At 35.8% G+C, this 20,067-nt stretch overlaps 2 protein-coding genes and 1 pseudogene across 2 annotated transcripts; 2 read left to right on the top strand and 1 right to left on the bottom strand.

The window, feature by feature from the left end:
- The first annotated feature begins 35 nt into the window (after nt 1-35).
- On the top strand, nt 36-8,974 carry LOC149373387 (conserved oligomeric Golgi complex subunit 8-like). The gene is made up of 10 exons (XM_089597233.1): nt 36-272; nt 345-416; nt 493-617; nt 717-992; nt 1,647-1,860; nt 1,947-2,107; nt 5,059-5,334; nt 7,411-7,599; nt 7,675-7,830; nt 7,905-8,974. The coding sequence occupies exons 1-10, from the start codon at nt 218-220 to the stop codon at nt 8,175-8,177; spliced, it is 1,797 nt and encodes a 598-aa protein (XP_089453359.1). The 5' UTR covers nt 36-217; the 3' UTR covers nt 8,178-8,974.
- Nucleotides 8,975-12,476: 3,502 nt separating this feature from the next.
- Nucleotides 12,477-15,767, bottom strand: LOC149373386 (uncharacterized; annotated as a pseudogene).
- A 3,094-nt stretch (nt 15,768-18,861) lies between these two features.
- On the top strand, nt 18,862-19,620 carry LOC149373385 (uncharacterized). The gene is made up of 2 exons (XM_089597216.1): nt 18,862-19,104; nt 19,273-19,620. Exons 1-2 carry the CDS (start codon nt 18,862-18,864, stop codon nt 19,618-19,620), a joined length of 591 nt encoding a protein of 196 aa, XP_089453342.1.
- The last annotated feature ends 447 nt before the right edge of the window (nt 19,621-20,067 follow it).

Raw genomic sequence — 20,067 nt, 5'->3', positions numbered from 1 at the left:
TTCTCTGCCAATACCAGTGTGTCAGGGATAACCTGTAATTATTGTTATGTTTGGTAAATTATTGCGGTAGTGTTAATAAGTGTTGTTTTCTAGTTATTTATTTGACAGTTAGCTGGAAAACTATGTATTATGTAAGCCTGATAACTTTGAAAAAATTTGTATAAATTATTACTCCAATTATTATCGTCTATAAAGTAAAGTATTCGAAAAAGGTGTGATGGATATTGAAACAGTTAGGGTAATTGAACTTCTATTTCCAGATGGTATTCCAGGTAAAGGCTTAATTTGGTAAAATCATAAGCAACCAAAATTTACAATCACTCATTAAAATTTTTGTAATTTAGAGACTTGGAAGGAGAATCCAGATTTTTATCAGTACTTCTCGAAAGTTGGTGGATATGATGTGGATAGATTGAGTGAGAAACAACTATACAATAGATAAGTTTTTAAATAATTGATTCAAACCATGTAGTGATGTAAAAAATCTTTCAGTTAAAGAGCCAGACCATTTAACTGACGAGAAGAATGCTATTCAGCAAAATGTAAAAGCTCTTGTTTTTTCAAACTATAAAACATTTATACAAGTTGCTGAAAGTTCCAGAGTATGTAATAAGGAGGTACATGAAATCTTTTAATTTGGATTAGTATTTATGTAAATATACTTTTTCTTATCAAATTGATTTAATACCAATGTTTATAATTTAATATGTTTGCAGTTTAATCAAACAGAAGATAATTTGGATTCCTTACTAGAAAAAATTCCAAAATTTGTGGACAAATGTAAATCTTTCTGCGACACATCCAAAGAAATAAGCACTCACAAAAGACTGAACAATTTAACATTGACTAAAAGTTCCGAGATTCTTGAAATATTAGAACTACCCCAGTTAATGGAATCATGTCTAAAGAGTAATCAATATACAGAAGCCCTCGAACTGGCACACTATGCAAGACATATAGGTGCAAAACATAAAGATATTTCGGTTATCAAAGTAATTATAACAAATTATACTTCAAAACAAGTAGTTAGATTAGTTAAAATACGATGCTTTTGTAAATATAGTATGGAGGCTAATTTTTCTCTAAATGAAAAATTTTGATCTCAATATGCACTACACTGCTTTGTTGAATTAATTATAACATTTTGAATTCTATTTTTTTTATCACAACATTCTACTATTTTCACACGCTAGAGCTTCTGTACTTTACAGCCTGTTCTATAATGTCATTTTTTGAGGTATCTATCGTACCTAACATCCATAAATATCGTTTGTTTGCATGTTTTGATTTCTGTCAATCATAGGTAAAATCATAAGTTAGATCTTTACAAGATCAACAATTTTTTTCAACTGCACATGGACCTATAAATTCGACTTTAAAATTACAGGGGGGGAAGACTGATTTTTTTTCATCCTTAAGTTCTGTACCGTTTGTACTAATATATAAGATATGATTAAGAGCAATAGTGCATATACTAAACTGAATGCATGTTATAGTCAAATTTTACCATACATTCCTAAAAATGACCAGTGTATGCTTCCACTGTTTTCTTCGAGAGAAGTACTAGGAAGTTGTAGCATATGCGATTTAAAAAAAACTTTATCTTGGTCAAAAATTTGATCCAAGTTTGTTAACATTTTTCATAGAATGTAGTTGAAGAAATAGAAAACATCTGGTCTCGAATGGTAAACCAAGTTGTCAACTCCTTAAAAGAAGATTTACCACTCCCAAGATGCTTACAACTTATTGGGTTGTTACGTTCAATGGATGCATTTACAGAATCAGAACTTCGTATCAAGTTTATTCAAGCTCGAGATACTTGGTTTCGAACATTACTAGAATCAATATCGAAGGATGATCGTAAGATACATGATAATTTTGCCGATATTTTTCAAGTTTTTCTTAATTGTGTTTATTTGTACCTTAATAGTTAATATGTTTTATAGCCACCACGCATTTAACAAAGACTATTGAATTATCAAGAATACACTTATTTAACATCATAACTCAATACAAAGCTATGTTCAATGATGATGATCATTTGTCTTTGAATAGAGACTCAGTAATAATTGATTCTGAAATTTTTCGTCAATGGTTAGAAGAAAAGGTAATGCATACATGGGTCATTTCACACAAACTGCAATATTTTTACGCCCTAATTGAGATTTTTTAAATTAAGTGCTTAGAATTTTTCAATTATTTTTTCCAAGTTAAATAAGGTCCAAACTAGTTGGAAACTTTTATGCCCAATTCTACCATCATTTATTTAAATTTTATGTTAACTTAAATGCCCTTAAAAATTTAAAAGAGCGTTACGGTAATGACTACTTTGTTTGCGATTGTGAAATCCCAAGATGAAATTATTCAATGAAATTTCGTTTGTCATATCAGCACTTCATATCCCTTTGTACACCATTCGCTCCGAGGGTTGGCGTGGTGGGGATAAAGAGTTCCACAGTGCTTTGCATGGTGGCAGACGATTTTGAAAAGTGAGGACGCTTAATGCTTGGGATGGATATTTTTTTTTAAATGCCTCATCACGCATATTGTTGCGTTGTTACATGTAAAAATTCTGGGTGAAGTAGCGCAGTTAGGTTCTTTCATTTTCCCCGTTATACTAATAACATAGAACCATCCGCAGAGTTTTCGATCCCCGTCGTATCCGAATACATCTATTGTAACTCTCATATTTAAAGTATGATTTTTGTCATAAAAACTACTAGATATAAAGTAAAACTTTTGTAATTACATGTTTATGTGAAACGTAGTTAAGTTATAAAAATATTCATACATACAATTTCTGTCATATCTCTGTGTATTACACTCCTAAAGCGTCCTCACTTTTTGAAGGGGGATACCACGAGACCTATCTATATCTTTTTTTTTTTTTTTTTTTTTTTATAGTGTCATACGTCCGGCTCCTAATAAGGGCACTACTCTGGGCACTCAACACTTTAGAGAGGGAAGGGAAGTGGGATAGGGAGGCCTCCCTTTACAGGAGGGGGGTAGGGGGAAATAGGCAATTTTGTTGCGAGGAGGTCGCCTAAACCCTCCTTGAGGGGCATTGCGTGGTGAAAAAGCACATGTGAAAATTCAAAGTGGTACTTGCCCAAAAAAGTCGCACTGGCCGGGAATCGAACCGTGGCCTCCTGCGTGCCGACCCACGACCTAGGCGACAGCCACCGGGCGCTGACCTATCTATTTCTATTAACCCTCAGAGCGAATAGTCATATAATAAGGAATTTATGATGGTGTAAAAGCTCAATTCAGAGGGTACCAGGATCCAGGACCCGCCAGTCCTGATTTACGCATGTACCTATTGTTTATGCGTGTGAGTGTATGTACCATGTATACACTATTTATTGGTTACTGATCGGTAACGTAATCATCGTGTTTATCGACAGTGTTGACACGCACGTATTCACAGTTCTATTCACGGATACGCAATACATTCATAAATTAGAACTAGTGGCGGGTCCTACTCCTAGCGCCTCTGGATTGAGCTTTACCTTTACACCATACATCCTTCATTAAAGATTTCAAATCCATATGAGATTAGGGGCGTTACGGTAATGACCACTAATTTTCCGGGAAAAACGATCTGAATTCGCGACGATACTACAAATAGTCACGTTAAAATTTGGGGCTGCAAAAAAATTGTGTCTAAAAATTAATTGCTTAGTTAAATTAAATTATTTGTGGTGCACAATTCAAAAGGTCAAAAGTAGGCTTCACAAATAAAACGTCCCATACTTGAAAACAAAACTTTTTTTCGGTTCAAATCGTACCGTTGGCTTAATGCAAGAACCCGCTATCTCAGTATTTCAGGCAAAAATTCGCTATTTCAACGTAAATTTTACAACTTCTTATTTTCACTGTGTGTTTGTAACTAGATAATTAAATTATTATTATTCAAAGGATGGTCATCATATTTTTTCTGATAAATAGTTTGGCGAGGAAGTTATCTTTATTGTATTTTTTAAAAAAAGAAAAAATTGAGCCCTTGAGACATAATATTAAGATTACAGTATGTCTTATTTACATGATTCATGCTCAGAATGCTTTTAATACACTTAGATATATTTGCATAAATAAAATAAGAGAATAGATTTTTGTAGAGTGATAAGCGTCTCATTTTTCTCAATGAATATAATATAGAAATATATTAATTTTAGTAAATAATTGTTGGTTGTTACTTCGTATAATACTGTACAACACAATTTTTAATACAGTAAAAAAATAGTGTTAAGAACTTTTTTTTTGCAATTGAAAAACGTCGTCTTTACGTATTAATTCTATTTTTTTTTTTTTTTTTTTTTTTAATATAACTACATATATTTTTTAAAGTTAATTTACATTAATTCTTTAAACTTGAGTTAATTCTTTAAAGTTATTTTTATATACACAACAAACTATAAATATATTTTTATTTTTTTATTTTTTTACGTACTAACTATGGCTGATTATTATTCAATTTATGTATTTTGCATAATTATTAAACAAATATGATAAATCTTTTAATATTTCTTCAAAAATCACAAGAATAAAAGTTGAATTAAATTTTGAGGGTTGGCCCGTGAATCGTGCAGGGGGTGGAGCCCCGTAGTGACTGTAAATAATTAAATTTATTTAACGTGGAAATGCGGATTTTTGCCTACTCTACCGAGACAGCGGGTTCTTGCCTAAAATACTGAAATAGCGGGTTCTAGTCTAAAATACTGAGATAGCAGGCTCTTGTATTAGACCGACGATATTAGGTGCTCAAATCAACACCTCAAACTTTTAGATAGTACATCGCAAAAAAATTAAAAAATCAACGTCTAGGCACCAGTAGCCGCAAAAAATTTTTCGGCAGGATCTCATAAACGCATTTTGGGAAAATTAGCTTACACCGTTTAAAAACAGTTCCGACTCAAAATAATTCGATCCGTCGTTTTGAAACGTAGGCTTTATAGAATATAGCATTTTTTTGTGAAATAACCCATGTAAGAAATAATGCCAATCTAAAGATTCATGTGAAAATTCGAATTTAATTATTCAATGTAATCGTTTTCTTAGATATCACAATTTCTTTTAACATTGGAAAAAGACTTGCCAGGAGTGACTTCTATTGATTCGATATTAGGACAGTGCACATATTTTGGGTTATCTTTCGGAAGAGTAGGATCAGATTTCACAGGTCGCATGTCTGACATCTTCATAAATGTAATAGTTGGTAAATTTGAAAACGGTATAGCAAGAGCTACAAAAAAATTTGAAAAAGACATGGAGTCATTTACATTGATTCTCAAGCTACAAAGGCTCGATATCAAAATTGAACCTGTGATAAATTCTGTAAGTACATTATAAGCTAACATTGAAATATTCATAAAGTTTTACGTAATATTAAAAAATATCAGTAATATGTATGCGTTTTTGTAAAGTAGGTTTTACCATCCTAAGAGCACAACCGTGCTATAAAAGACGGATTCAAGTCGATTCCAGCTGACTCATTTTAAATCGACTTAAATGGGTTCCAATGGGCTCCCACAATTTGGTTGATTAAAATGAATCGACTTTAACATAACTATTAGATTTATTAGTCATAAGTGGTATTAAAGCCAATTGACTTCGGCGTATTTGGACCAGAGCGAGTCAATCGGTTTTAATAATCGGCCGAGTTTACTGTCCATTTTAATCGACTTTATAAATGACTGAATAATTTTGAATTAACTATCTTGTGAGTGATTTTAATTTTTTTCCGTTTTTCTCTACCTCATTAGAAATTTTTCTTTTTTCATTTCATGGACATAAATAACAATTTTTTAATGTACTATTTATTTTAATTGGCTGTCATATTAATATTTAATGATCTAAGTCCGTTGCCCATTTTTCCAAAATATAATTTTAGTAACTGTACATTTTATTATTGAATCTTTTTATTATGTTTGTATTTTGATTTCTTCAAACAGCATTTGTCCACTTAAATATAGTCTACTAGTGTATTTTATTTGCGTTTGTAAGAAAATAAAGTAAAATAGAAAAAATTAAAACCACTAACAAAGATAATTAGTTTAATATTTTTGAGAGCCACTAATAAACTCGATTAAAATGAATTTGAAAAACTGGTATTAAATGCGATTAAATTGCTCCCGTCTAAAATGACGATTTAAGGAGGCTTGGGCGTTAGCTGTCGTGTCAACTGAGGGACCCTTGTGGGGTACTTATCATGTAAATGATTATTCGTATTTTTTTTTAACAATTATATTAATTATGTAATTATGTCAACGAAATCTCAATAGTACGCGGAAAATTCACCGGGAAATAGATATTTAAAAAATGATTAGTTTTCCCGAGGTACCTTGTGTAAAAATGACGGCCCTGCTACGATAAAACAGACAACACCGTACTCTCTTGCTCTCATCTGCTATTATATACCTATACTTGTGTTAGACTTAAATCTTTATGCTTGTATGTTTATGTATGTACAGCGCATGCGCACTTACAATACCTGAACAAAACAATTCTTACGTTTGACGTTTTACTCACTGTTTTCTCAAAATTTAACGTGTTTACCCCTTTTTTTTTAAGTAATAGATTCTTTATACTTTCAAGTACATGTACCAATTTAATGTGTGGGCCCACAGCTTTTTATTGTAGGATAATAGTCAATTTAATTTCGGATTCCAAAGGGTTACGTGTTAAAATGACGAATTTTCAAAAGCGATTTTCTCGAAAATGAATGTGTCGAACTACCTATTTGTTTGTCATAAAAAAATCTGGCGTACTTTATTTACGTTATCTCTGAATTTCAGAGCTAGCCAGCATTTTATTCAAAATCGCCCAAGCCTCCTGAAGTCGATTGATTTAAATGCTACTTGTGCCTATTGAAGTCGACTTGTTTACAAATTTTCTTAGTTCCTCGACTATTTACTTCGTGCGCACCCCAAGTCCATAGAATCCTACGCAACACCACACTGGCAAATATTAAAAAAAAAATTTTCTTACAGAACATAAAAAAGAAATTATATTACATGCAGTTCTTATCGATAAAAATAAACCTTAGTTCCATAAATCTCGATTAAATTGTAACTGCAGTATGTATACGATAAAATTACATTTTTTATCAAAGCTTGTTTTAGCGCAATTGACCAAGTGTCAGCCTCCCAACCCATTCGCTCTGTGCACAAACGGCAAAAACTAGAATTTCGATACCCAAATCCCATTTAAAATACATGTTATCACCGACACTAGCGCCAAATCCATCACTTCAAGATTAACCATTGGAACTGATTGAAATTTTTTGTACGAACTTGAATCAACCTTTTATAGCAAGAAACTTAAGTAAAAATTGCGTAAGAAGTACGCAGGTCTGCTTCTCGAAACTTATGATGTGCTACTAGAGCATTGACTTTTGCTTCCATTTTTCAGGAAAATCCACCTGAGCAGCTTGTGGAATATTATCCTCTGGCTGAGTATTGCAATGGTCTTATAGCAACCTTCAACGAATTAAGGTTGAACACCCCTATAGCACTTGCGCAATCATTTACAAGATTTTTACAAAATTCATTGTTTACAATATCAATAACAATTTCATCATTTTATAAAAAGCGACAAAAGGTAGAGTTATTTTAAACTGAAACAGAAATAATGTATAAAATACACATATCTCAATTTTTGTACAATTGTTGCCAGAACTTTACTTCATCCGACAGAGAAAGTGTTGCAAGATTTGCAGAATGTTTTAGCGAGATGCTTATTCCTTACGTCCAGTATTGTATACACGCCTTATTCCCCCCAAATCAGGTTGCAGCTCACCTTGGCACGTCAGTTAGTCAATTACAAAAAGATGTAAGTTTGTTTGTTTTGTGTAATGATGTATTTTTTAAAAGGTACTGATACTTAATTGTTATTTTTTATTGCAGGAAATAACATATTTAAATCAGAAGTATATTATTGAGCCTATAGAATCACTTTTACCTATAAAAAACATTCCAATAGAGATATACTTACCTGAAATGTCCACTGAAAATTTAATTCCTGTAGAGACCATCCCTGAAATTGAAATAGCACAACCAAAGTCTGATAATTTTTGTGACAGGGTTGATTTTTCTTCAGAAAAGTCACTAACTGGTGAAAACGATCAACTAAAAGAACTTTCGACAAGTTTAAAAAGCGTTTTAAATTTAGAAAGCTGAAAATTGTAAAATTATTGCTCGATATGTTTTAATTATAAAAATCTAATTAAGAAGAAATTGTTGCATAAGGTAAAGTACCCTGTATTCGGACAAAAGTGTTGTTCGGACCTATATCCGGACAGCAGCGATAATTACATGATTTTTTTACAATTTCTGAATGAAAAAAATTTATTTGTAATCTACAGTATCGAATTGATTTAGGATAGTTACAACATACGTCGAATTAATTTGATAATTCATTAAAAAAAATGTTTTTTCTTGCAAATCGAGGTTTTTTGTGTTTGGCTGCTGTCCGGAAATTAGATACTACGGTTCAAACTGTACCCCATATTCGGACACTCATAATCCAGCAATTCACTTGCTTACAAGTGCAAAGAAATGGTTATACTATGTAGTAAAATACAAAAATAATTTGTTTTTTGCATTTTTTTAACAAATTAAAGCCATTAAAGTAAAATATAACTGTATATAAAGATCTGCCATAACCTCATTTTCTCAATGTTCACGACTGTCCGGATTATGGTCCCTACGTCGTAACGGGACCTATATTCGGACTATTTAGAAATGCATTGTCCAAATATAGGGGTTTTGAGACTGAATCTTTATAATTATTTTAAACAATGATCACACGGTCACAAAGAACTTTTTTTTTTTTTAAGTGACAGAAAAATTATTTTATTATCTATATGTCAACCGTCTTTTTCGCAAAAACAGCTAATTTCTTTGTGAATTTAGAAATAGTGGATTACCTAAAATTATGTGTCCGAATAGAGGGTACTTTACCTTATACGTATTTTTATTGAGTGTGAATGCCCTGGTAAAGGAAAATCAATTTTGTTGCTTTTTTAAAGGATTTAATAAAATAATTTTTTAAAGTAAATGATCTTTTTTTTAGTGATAGTTTATTGTACAACATTTTATTAACCACCCAATTGTAAACCAACAGATACAATGAACAACAGATGAAAAACAGATGATACAACAGATGAAAAAAAAGTTCACCTCAAACAAAAATAAAATAAATCTTAGTCATTTTATTTTACGTGACATCGCTGACTATTGTTTCAGTAAGTCTCAGGTAAGACATATTTATCCTCCCTCATTTTAAGTTGAGGTATTTTGTCAATGTAATCTCTCTATGACTTGCACGCAAATGCGATAAGAGCGAGGAATAAGGAAATAACAAGAATAAGAGGAATAACAGCGGGAATAAATAAAATAACGTATTGATGTGTTACACTTTTTTCTAAATATCCGTCGAGACTAATAATCGGCAATACTATTCGATCCCAGGATACCATGTCGATACTTTTGTGCAAGTATCGATACCAATACCGATACTTTTAGGTATCGAAAAATAGCGATACTTAGATACTCGATACCCACAGTATTTAAGTATCGGTATTTTCTGCCAAGTATGACCGTGCGTCGGTATATTATTACACCTTTTGAGAGCTTTTCTCCTAATATAAAGCTCCAGTCACATGAAGAGAGTAACGCGTACCGCGTAACCATTTGAGCCCATGAGAGTAAGAGAGAGGTTCTCGTATTTAACCTCTCTCACACTGTCATGGACTCAAATGACTACGCGACACGCATTACGTTCGCCATGTGAACGCGGCCTAAGTCTCTTTTTTTACAAGAAAGAAACATACGGCAGGACGAGAAGTTGTTTCAAAAGCTGCAAAGTAAAGAGGCTATTAAAAACAAATTGTGTTCATGATGTACTGCAGTCCCGGGGAGAAAGTAATATAAATCCAAGAAAATAAAATTAAAGAAAATTTAAGAAAATTGAAGAATAAAGAAAAAAAAAAAAATCGAAGGAAAAAAAAATATAAATAATTCCTAATTCTTACCATAAGAAACAAAAAAAATTAAAGAATTTTCGTATCAATTTGGAAAATAAATCTAAAAATATTTGAATTCATCTTTTTTTTAAATTTATGTAATTTTCCTTGAATTAAATTTTTTTTATTTAATTTTTGTAATTTATATTTGTATAGAATAAAAACGTCTTTCGGTTAATGAATGAAAAGAAGACTAAGAAGCTGTTTAATGGTAAAAAAAAAAAAAATACGTTTGCAAGATTATTTAGTTAAATACTGTATTTTCTACATTATAAAACGTAATACTGTTTTTTGTACTATAGTACTTTAAGATTCCACTTAATAATAATAATAATAGTTCACATATTAACATTTTATTTTAAATTAAAGTAATTGCAACTCATGTTCCTCAACCTTTTCATCCGAGTCCAACAAGAGAAATTCTTCCACTTTTTGCACCCATTTTTTGGCACCATTAATAGCACGACGAGCATACCCGTTCATCTTTTTTAGTTCAGTACTGTATAGAGGCTCTCTGTATCCGTAGTGTTTAAAATAATAAAATGTATATAAGTACCGTCGTAGAAGGTTCTACTATATACTGAATTTTCAAATTTTTAATTAAATCTCTTAAAACATATCCTGCGTCACATTGAATACAATTTATAATTTAATATCTGTTATGTACTATTGTATTATTGCCCTACCAAAAATTCCAAAGCTGAAAACAGTAGAAAATTATTTCATTGATTCTGCGTTGATGCCATATTGAATTTATTTTGATTCAGCATAGATTTAACTCGATATTAGTAGTTTCCTTTGAAATAATGCTTTTTTCGTGGTAGTATTACACTTGTAATTTAAATAAGAGTGAGAGGTAGTACCTGCACTCGGTTACCCTGTCACGCTCTCAGCCGCCTGCATGCTCACTCCAGTAGTATATGCTCTAAGGCTGCAGTCGCATGGAGCGCAGTAGAGTGTGCAGGATAGAATTGTCCCCATAAGCCCCTGCGTTAAGTCTATTGCGCCGGGCAATAGGTCTATCCTGCAGTGCAATAGACTTAACACAGTCGCTTATAGGGAAAATTCTATCCTGCACGCTCTATTGCGATCCATGTGACTATAGCCTAAGGGCTAATCGGTTCGGTGGTTTAAGAGCATGAAGATATAATAAATAGAGCAGGGAAGCGAGACTGAGGCATGTCCAGTGAAGCAGAGAGAGAAAAAAGGTTTCGGTACCTGTTTCAGTTTGGCTCATTTATTTGTTTAAGAAATAAATAGCCTTGTTATAAATATTTATAAAAAAAAAAAAACGCATGAATCTCTTTGAGTTGGAAAAAAGCCACAAGGCATAAAGAAACCCCGTTTATTGACAAACTTAGGAATCAGAATTACAGTGAATGGAGAAAAAACAAAAGAGACGTCATACAGAGCACAATGGCCGCTGCCATGCACGCAAGCACACGCCGATTATACACGCCTTTGATACAAGAAATTTAATCACAGATGTGCGATGCTACGCAACAGTGAATTGACAATAAGGCCACGTTGGTGGCATGATAAATTTGTTGGGATTTTAATTTATTGCACGTTGTACAATTGTTTTACAAGAAAACGGTTTGACGCTAGGGAGCTCCGCACTCTGTTTGAGTTGGTAGACTACTGCCCGTTAAAACCAACCGAGCAGTTAAGCTAAGCGATAGTGGCGCAGCGTCGATAGGTGCTGCATCCACGCTAGGTTTTTCGGTCCTAGCTCCCAGCAGACATGCGCACAAACATGCGTTCGTTTGTGCACACAGGCGCTAATATAACATTAGAATCGAGACACAATATGTCTTACGTATATTGTATATGTACTTATATATTACGACGCAACATACTGCCGGCCGCAGCTGCGAGACTAGGTTGAATCACAACAGTTTAGCAGAGTTAGATTTAACTTAAATTCATCTTGACCAGAGTCAAATTAATCTCCCTGTATTTATCTTTAGAAGATTTACAATTAGAATCAGTTTCCGTTGGAGGGACTATTTTGTTGATCAGTACTTATATCATAATTCGATTGATTATTTTGACTAATATATCTAACCACGGCACACAGCGCAACGCACACACTAGAATAATGCCTTAAATCTAATGAATAACCTATTAACCTACATGACGCCATCAAAAAGTTGTTTCTTACATTATTATTATCTAAATTTATTATTTAACTAGCAACGATCTATAGCGTTCAAAGATCTTTAGAAGGGAGTTGAGATTCCGACGAAACTTTACTCTCCTGAGCTATAGGTAGCATGCAAAGTCGAGCGATATTCCTTTTATATATCCCTGAAGCCATCGTCACAGATGCTACACGAGCAATGCCTTCCAGGGTAAATTTCTATGACGACACCCAGCGGCCATCTTGCACACGCAGGGTTGTCCTCCATTGACACGACCACTAAGCCGGGTATCAACGTAGCGGTAGAGGTCAGCCATTTTTGACGAGTTTGTAGTTCGTGCCAATATTCTTTATGCCATCTTTTCCAAAAGTCTTGTCGAATCTTGGAAATGAGTTGGTAAGTGGTCAGGCGGTTGTCTGAAACTGAAACAAAATTTTGTTCGGGTATAAAATTGAATGTACGTCCAACTAAAATGTGCGCAGGTGTTAGCACTAGTGAATCATTAGGATCGACAGAAATCGCGTGTAACGGTCGAGAATTTAAAATAGCCGCGATTTCTTTCAACAACGTGTCTAATTGCTCATACGTGAGCTTCTGATCCTTCATGACGCGATTTAAATGGTGCTTAAAGCTTTTGACCGCGGCCTCCCATAATCCGCCGAAATGTGGAGAAAGAGGTGGATTTAAAGTTCCATTCAATTCGTTTGGACGCGGCAAAGTCCTGAATAGCGTCCTTGAATTCCTGCGTCATATGTAGATCGTAAATTCTTGAGAGTTCATTATTCGTCCTTACAAAATTAGTTCCATTGTCAGAATACATCATTTCTGGTTTACCCCGTATACTAATAAATCTATGAAAACAGTTGAGAAAACCCTCTGTAAAGAGATCACATGCTACTTCAATATGGGTCGCTTTGGTCGCCATGCATACAAAAACGCATCCATAAGTCTTAATAAAACTTCGATTGTGCTCCTTTTTTTCCATGATTAAAATCGGACCCAAGAAATCTACACCTGTTTTACTAAATGCAAAAGCAGAAGTAACTCTTGACTCTCGTAAGTCCGCCATTTTGGCGTGGGGAAGTTTTGGCCTTTGTCGGATGCATGGTATACATCGGTGTATAACATGCCTTATCTGATTTTTACCGTTGAGGATGCAAAATCTTTCGCGTATACGCATATAATTATATGGCATTATTATATGGCACATAAGGTTGAGTTAATTCCACTGTGAAGATTTTTATGGTGTGCGTCACGAATAATGAGATCAGACACATGATGATTGCTAGGAAGTAAAATCGGGTGTTTTTGATTAAAAAGAATATCTGAATTTTTTAAACGACCACCTACTCTAATCAGGCCATTGTTATCAAGAAAAGGATTAAGTTCATCAAACTTGGTATGACTTCTAGTTGAACCAACTGAATTATTGGAATTTTGTTTTTGAGTGAATTTGAGGAGCTTGATTTCAGGGCTGAAAGTTTCTCGTTGAATCAGGAGAAGAATGAGACGTTCAGCATTTGTGATTTCGCTAGGAGATAAATAACGTACACCTATACTCGATCGGCCTTAAGCTTGATCTGCACTTGACCTCACCCTCTTCCAACGGAGAAGATATGCGATTGATCTGATAAGACAGCCGTAGTCGAAAAATCGAGAGTAAATAGAACTTCCTGGTACAATCGTAGTTAAAACAATTTCCTCCTTAAAACCTGTGAGACTAGTTGGGAAGACGGATAGCGACTGAGGCCAGTTGTCTTTAGAGAGGGACAACCAATGAGGACCGGATGTCCAAAGAGAATTATTTAATAAGTCAATTGGTTATTGTCCTCGTGACAACGAATCAGCGGGATTGTCCTTTGAACGAACATGTCTCCATTCGGCCTCATCTCCTAATTTTTGGATATCGGCTACTCGATTACTCTCATACGTTCGTAACAAATGAGGTGCTTTTTTTAAACAGCAAAGAACAATCATAGAATCTGACCAGAAAATCACCCGTTTAATAGGAAAGGCGGAGCGAGGTGCCGGTCAATTCTAATCGAGGAATAGTATGATGACTGAATGAAGCGACCTTAGATTTACTACAAGCTAGTCTGATAGTAACATTTCCGAACGAATCGGTAGAACGAATAAAAAGGCAAGCGCTGTAACCATACAGAGACGCATCACAAAACCCATGGATCTCGGTGGAAACAGGATTGTCACATCGCAGGAGTCTTGAGATTGCTATAGATTTTAGCTGAGGAAGCTGATCAGCTAATGCAACCCACTTCATATGAATGTCTTGAGAAAGGGATTCGTCCCAGATGATTTTGGCTACCCAGCATTCCTGAATTAAAGTTTTAGTGTAAAGTGTCAAATATCCTAATAAGCCTAAGAGATCGAAAATTCTTGCTATTTGTGATAGGAGTTTTCTTTTAGTTAAGATGGATGACCCCTTATCAGAGTTCACAAGAAACGTGAAAATGTCGCGTTGCGAATCCCAAATGATACCTAAAGTTTTCTTAATGGGACTTCCTTGAATTCTGCAATTTAAATTAAAGATTTTCTTGTCTATATTATCCAAAGCAGACAGATGATTTCATGACCATTTTTGAATCAGAAATCCTCCACGACTCAAGAGCTGAATCATTTCATCGCGGATTGCCAGGATTTCCTCCAGTGTACTCGCACCTGTAAGCAAATCATCGACATAGAAATCACGACGAAGCAGCATTGTAGCTCGTGGAAAGTTGATTTCCTCATCGGAAGCCAGCTGATGTAAGGTCCGAATTTCTAAAAAAGAGGCGCTTCTAACCCCGAACGTAACGACGTTGAGAACAAAAGTTCGAATCTCTCCCTCGTGGTACCACAGGATTTTTTGAAATTTCCTGTCATCTGGATGTATCCAGATCTGTCGATACATTTTTTCTATATCTGCAGTGATAACGAAAGGATGAGCACGAAAACGTAAAATTTGCTGAAGAAGGGTTTCCTGAATAGTAGGTCCGGTTAACAGAATATCGTTTAGTGATATACCTGTAGATGTCTTTGCTGACGCATCAAACACGACTCTACATTTGGTTGTCTCGCTCGATTCCTTGATCACCGCATGGCGAGGCAAATAGTAGCCATCCTCAGTGTCATTTTCACACAGTGTCATGTGGCCAAGTTCCACATATCCGATAATCTCCTTCTGATACTCTGCTCGGAGGGTAGGATTAGTCTTGAACTTCCTTTCCAGTGCCTAAAATCGCTGTATCGCCTGACGCTTGGATGAACCTAGCTCGAATGTTTTGGTTCGGAATGGCAATCTAACAGGGTAACGGCCCGAGTGATCTCGAGTAGTAGTCTTGACATAGTAATCTTCGCATACTATGTCCTCGTTAGCCTTGACAGTGAGGAGAACGACGCACGAAGAAGTGCACAGCGATATTCTCCGGGGAAACCGGCTGACGCTGCTCCCCGTTTCCAGACTGATCGCCACCAATTGGGGCTGGCAGTCTCTTGAAAGGTACTAAGGGAATCTGGAAGTAACCCATCTGCGACCCCGCAAGACCCGCCTTAGGTGCGACTTTGGAGAAATTTAGACGCCCGTTGGTTCTTACCAGCTGCATCTCCAAGGAGATCCGAAGGTAAATCTTATCGAGTCTCTATGATCGATACAGCTGGAGTCCGGGCCAGACACTTTCGTTACAATCATCAGCTGCCCCGACTCTTGATTGGTCATTCCAGATCCAACCGTTCGCAGACAGCTTTGACGATGATCGCATCCACGGGGAACCTCGAGGCGGCGTGTTCGTCGGCTCCCACCTGGAGCTGCGTCGTCTCGTTAGCCTTGACAGTCAAGATTCTTGATGACCATAAACCTCTCAAGAAGTTGATCTAGTTTTACAGCGTTACATGAAACGGTGTTGTTGAATCCGTTCGCCATTGATCCTCCGGCTACTACCCAACCGAAAGACGTCTTTTGAAGAGTTATCTGAGAGTTCTCGCCTTTCAATTTAATTTGACCTATAGCAAGGGATGAAATAGTGGGCCCTGAAGCTAATAAAACATAAAAGGACTTAGACATATGAAATTGAGGATCGGCTAACTTAAGGTTTTTAGGGATATTAAATTGTTTTCTAGGAAACGTTTCACTAGGCACCCTGTCTGCAATTTTAGGCACAATAAAAAAATTCAATTGATTTCTAGTGTTATTGTAATTGGAGTAAAAAATAGCTCTTGTATATTTTTCTGAGACAGTGTTCGCACCGTCAACTGCTCCAATATTTACAAAGCATTGTTTAGTAGGTAATTGTAATCGATTGAGAAAACTTTGAGTCATTAAATTTGCATTTGAACAGGAATCTAGTAATGAACGTGCCATGAGACGATCTCCCTTTTTAGATTGAAAGCTTAGAGCTGCGGTAGTCATAAGTTAAGATTCTGGAAGATACATGTTAGAAGCATAAGATTGACGCGACACCAGTCATGAAATTTTTGCCCCAGAAGATGTTTCCTAAGCGACATGAGAATTCTCTGTTTTGGGGCCCTTAAAATTTTTATCAGCGTGAAGAAGGGTATAATGAACTCTCTGACATTTTTTGCACCTCTTTTCGCTAGCACAAGGGAGAGGATGAGCATACAGGCAATTTTTACATAATTTACGAATTTTGACTAAATCCCATTTATCTTTTACTTTAAGTTCATTAAATGCTCGGCATTCATTAAGTCTGTGGGCTTGACTACATTAAAGACACGCATTGGTTGCAAGTGTAGATGTAGTGACGAGAGAGTGCGAGTTAGTTTTTGGAAATTTAGACGGAACAGTAGTAATATTGTTTCCGGCTTTCTTCTTTGATGGATATCCTCGTTGAGGCAATTTTTCCATCTCGCGTTGTTTGTAAATGGAATCCTGAATGAAGGTGTATAGAGCATCTAATTTGAGCATTTCACTGCTTGATAATCGATCCACCCATCGCGACAATGTAACTGCCGGTAAGCATCTTTTAAGAATGCGTACAATGAATTCGTCACCTACTGTAATTTGCATAGCCTTCAACATGCTGACATATTGACGGACTGTGTACATCAATTTTGCAGTAGTTTCGGCATTCGGTTTTTCGATCGGAGATAAATTCAAGAGGGCATCAAAACGTTGGTGATGACGAGCCGCTGATCGTAAGCTCTGCATAATACTTCCCATGCTAAAACGTAGTTTTCATCGCTGGTTTGAAATTCATCGATTACGATTGCAGCTAGGCCTTAAACCGCATCCTTTAGTTGGGATAACTTAACGCACCCTGCCATCCCCGGACAATCGTGTATCAAAACTTGAAAGTTTGCCTTCCAAGCAACCCAATTTTCATAGTTTCCATCGAATTTTGGAACAGGAATCGGCGCAAGTTTTGTCACGTTGACACGCTCTGTGAAGGTTAAAGTGCCATTGAGAACAGTCGAATTTGCTAGTGGGCGAGGCAAAGGTGTTTTTAATTTTTGCACGCGAGTAGCAAGACTATAGTACGTAGCCTAATTTACGAAGTAACGTAGTGTAAATTTACGAAGACGAAGTGGATGGCTCGCTGCATGTAAATCCCCCTTGTCCAATGTGATGGCAATGCTGTCACCGCTAACCTGCGTCATTGATAAGCGCTGTTGTATCTTGCGTAAAGTTAGAGCAAGCGCAAGAAGAAAAAGTCAAGATGGTGGCGCCTTGTCGTGCGCGTTTCTTTCTTCTTTTTTTTTTTTTTTTTTTTTTTTTTTAATACACACGATACCACACTTGCACTCGTGTGACGTCACTTGTTTGGCGAACAAACAAAAAAGGTAGAGTTTCGTAGAGTTTCTACCTCACAGGAGACACCATGTTTAAGTTTGGCTCATTTATTTGTTTGGGAAATAAATAGCCTTGTTATAAATATATATATAAAAAAAAAAGAAACGCATAAATCTCTTTCAGTTAGGGAAAAGCCACAAGGCATGAAAAACCCCATTTATTGACAAACTCAGGAATCAGAATTACAGTGAATGCAGAAAAAACAAAAGAGACGTTACACAGAGCACAATGGCTGCTGCCATGCACGCAAGCATACGCCAATTATACACACCTTTGAGACAAGAAATTTAATTACAGATGTGCGATGCTACGCAACATTCATTAGTTCGAGCGAAACCTCAGGTAACCTTTTATAATAAGTTATTGTCTGGCCGTGATTCTTGTAACGTGAGCATTTTACTTTGTCATATCTTATTAATTTGTTGTTCTTGAATGCATGTATAAATATTTTTCCTTAATCAAAGAGGCTTTTATTTTGCTTGTTCAAGTAAAGCAGTTTGATTCACCATTTTTAAAAGTAAAATACAAATATAGGTGGGCAAATCTTCTACCCCGGAATTCTAACCCTCTACTACTTTAACAGGTCAGAAAAAACCAGGAAAGAGTGAACATTTGGTGCGTCCTGTGAGATATGAGCCACGTCTTCTCCTAATTTGGAAAGAAGTAATTTTGCGGTCTACCGGCTTATCATCTTCTTTGGCCGTAATTCATCGTCCCTATCAATGATCTTCGCATTTCCCGTTTTCAACGCCACCAGCTGTCTAGGACGTATGAGCGTAAAAATCATGGGCATGTGAAACAAAGCAAAAACTTTGCGGTAACGTTGGTATTCAAGCGTGTTTACGTTGATATATATACTATATCGCGGACGTGTAACCTCATTTAACAGCATGTCACAAACACAGGCAAAAAGAATCGCTTTCATTGTTCAAAAGGGAAAGGGATTTTGCGATCAATTAGAAGAGACAAAAATTGCTCTTGAATCGGCAAACATCTGTGCATCGGAAGCAGAATTACGCTTAACTCGTATAATCTATGCCTTAAACAAGTTACACGACGAGTCAACTACGCTTAATTCAGAACATGAACATATCCAAGAATTAAATGTATGGCGCCAGCGTTTCTATAATTTGGCGGGTCAGCTTGAGGGTTTACGTCCACCGTGAAGTGATCCAACAGTTCCTTCCTTTTCGAATTCAACTTTTCTACATCGACCGAAGCTTCCTAAGCTGCCGGTAGCACAAATCCCGAGTTTTAATGGGAATTTGGAAAAATGGCTGTCTTTTCGTAACGCTTTTAAGTCTATTATTGACACTCGCACTGATATTGGTGACGTAGCTGAATTTACTTATTTAAAAAGCGCTCTACAAGGTGAAGCTTTAACCAAACTTGCAGTTTACGATCTCAGCGCAGCAAATTATCGGCACGCTTGGAAGCTTTTGGTAGATAGCTATGAGAGAAAGCGAATGTTAGTTAACAATCACTTGGATGCACTACTACGCATTCCCTTGGTCCTTAAGCCAACTTCAATCGGTTTATCTGGTCTCATTGACTTGGCTCAGCAACATTTAACTATGTTAAAGTCTTTGGGAGTAACTCCAGATGATCAAACAGTAGTTCGAATATTAGAAAATGCGCTGCCTAATTAAACTAGGATAAAATGGGAAGAATCTTTGACTTTGGACGAATTGCCAGATTTGGAAAAAATTTGCAAATTCGTGCGCGAAGCCTCTTTCCGTTTGTGCGTGAGTGAACAAAGTCCTAGTCAGAAGGGAGAAATTGTCGCGAAAAGAAACTTCGAATGTAGTCAAATCAATCAACAGCGTTCAAATAAATTTCGTCGCAACGATCATGGGGCCCGCGTATTAGTAACTAGCGTTAGGTCGAATTATGTGCATTGTGGTGCCGATCATCCTATATTTAAGTGTCCGTCTTTTGAAAAACTAAAAATCGACCAACGGTGGAACATAGTCAGAGAAAGGAAATTGTGTTGGAATTGTTTACGTATTTATGCCAGTGCGTGCATCTCGGGTCATTGCAAATGTTGTAGCAAATTTCACCATACGCTTTTACACAACGATACGAAATCAATGGCT

The sequence above is a fragment of the Copidosoma floridanum genome, unplaced genomic scaffold (genome assembly GCF_036245765.1).
Source record: "Copidosoma floridanum isolate Cflo_tuat_1 unplaced genomic scaffold, Cflo_Japanese_pri ptg000031l, whole genome shotgun sequence".
Taxonomy (NCBI): Eukaryota; Metazoa; Arthropoda; class Insecta; order Hymenoptera; family Encyrtidae; genus Copidosoma; species Copidosoma floridanum.
Note: the sequence above shows the minus strand (reverse complement) of the source record. Positions and strands in the feature narration are given on the sequence as shown.

Coding starts and splice junctions, on each gene's coding strand:
- LOC149373385 (XM_089597216.1), top strand. CDS start 18,862: ATGTCACAAACACAGGCAAAAAGAATCGCTTTCATTGTTCAAAAGGGA. Junction 19,105..19,272: donor GCCAGCGTTTCTATAATTTG/GCGGGTCAGCTT, acceptor AACGCTTTTAAG/TCTATTATTGACACTCGCAC.
- LOC149373387 (XM_089597233.1), top strand. CDS start 218: ATGGATATTGAAACAGTTAGGGTAATTGAACTTCTATTTCCAGATGGT. Junction 273..344: donor ATTTCCAGATGGTATTCCAG/GTAAAGGCTTAA, acceptor TTTGTAATTTAG/AGACTTGGAAGGAGAATCCA. Junction 2,108..5,058: donor GTCAATGGTTAGAAGAAAAG/GTAATGCATACA, acceptor TCGTTTTCTTAG/ATATCACAATTTCTTTTAAC.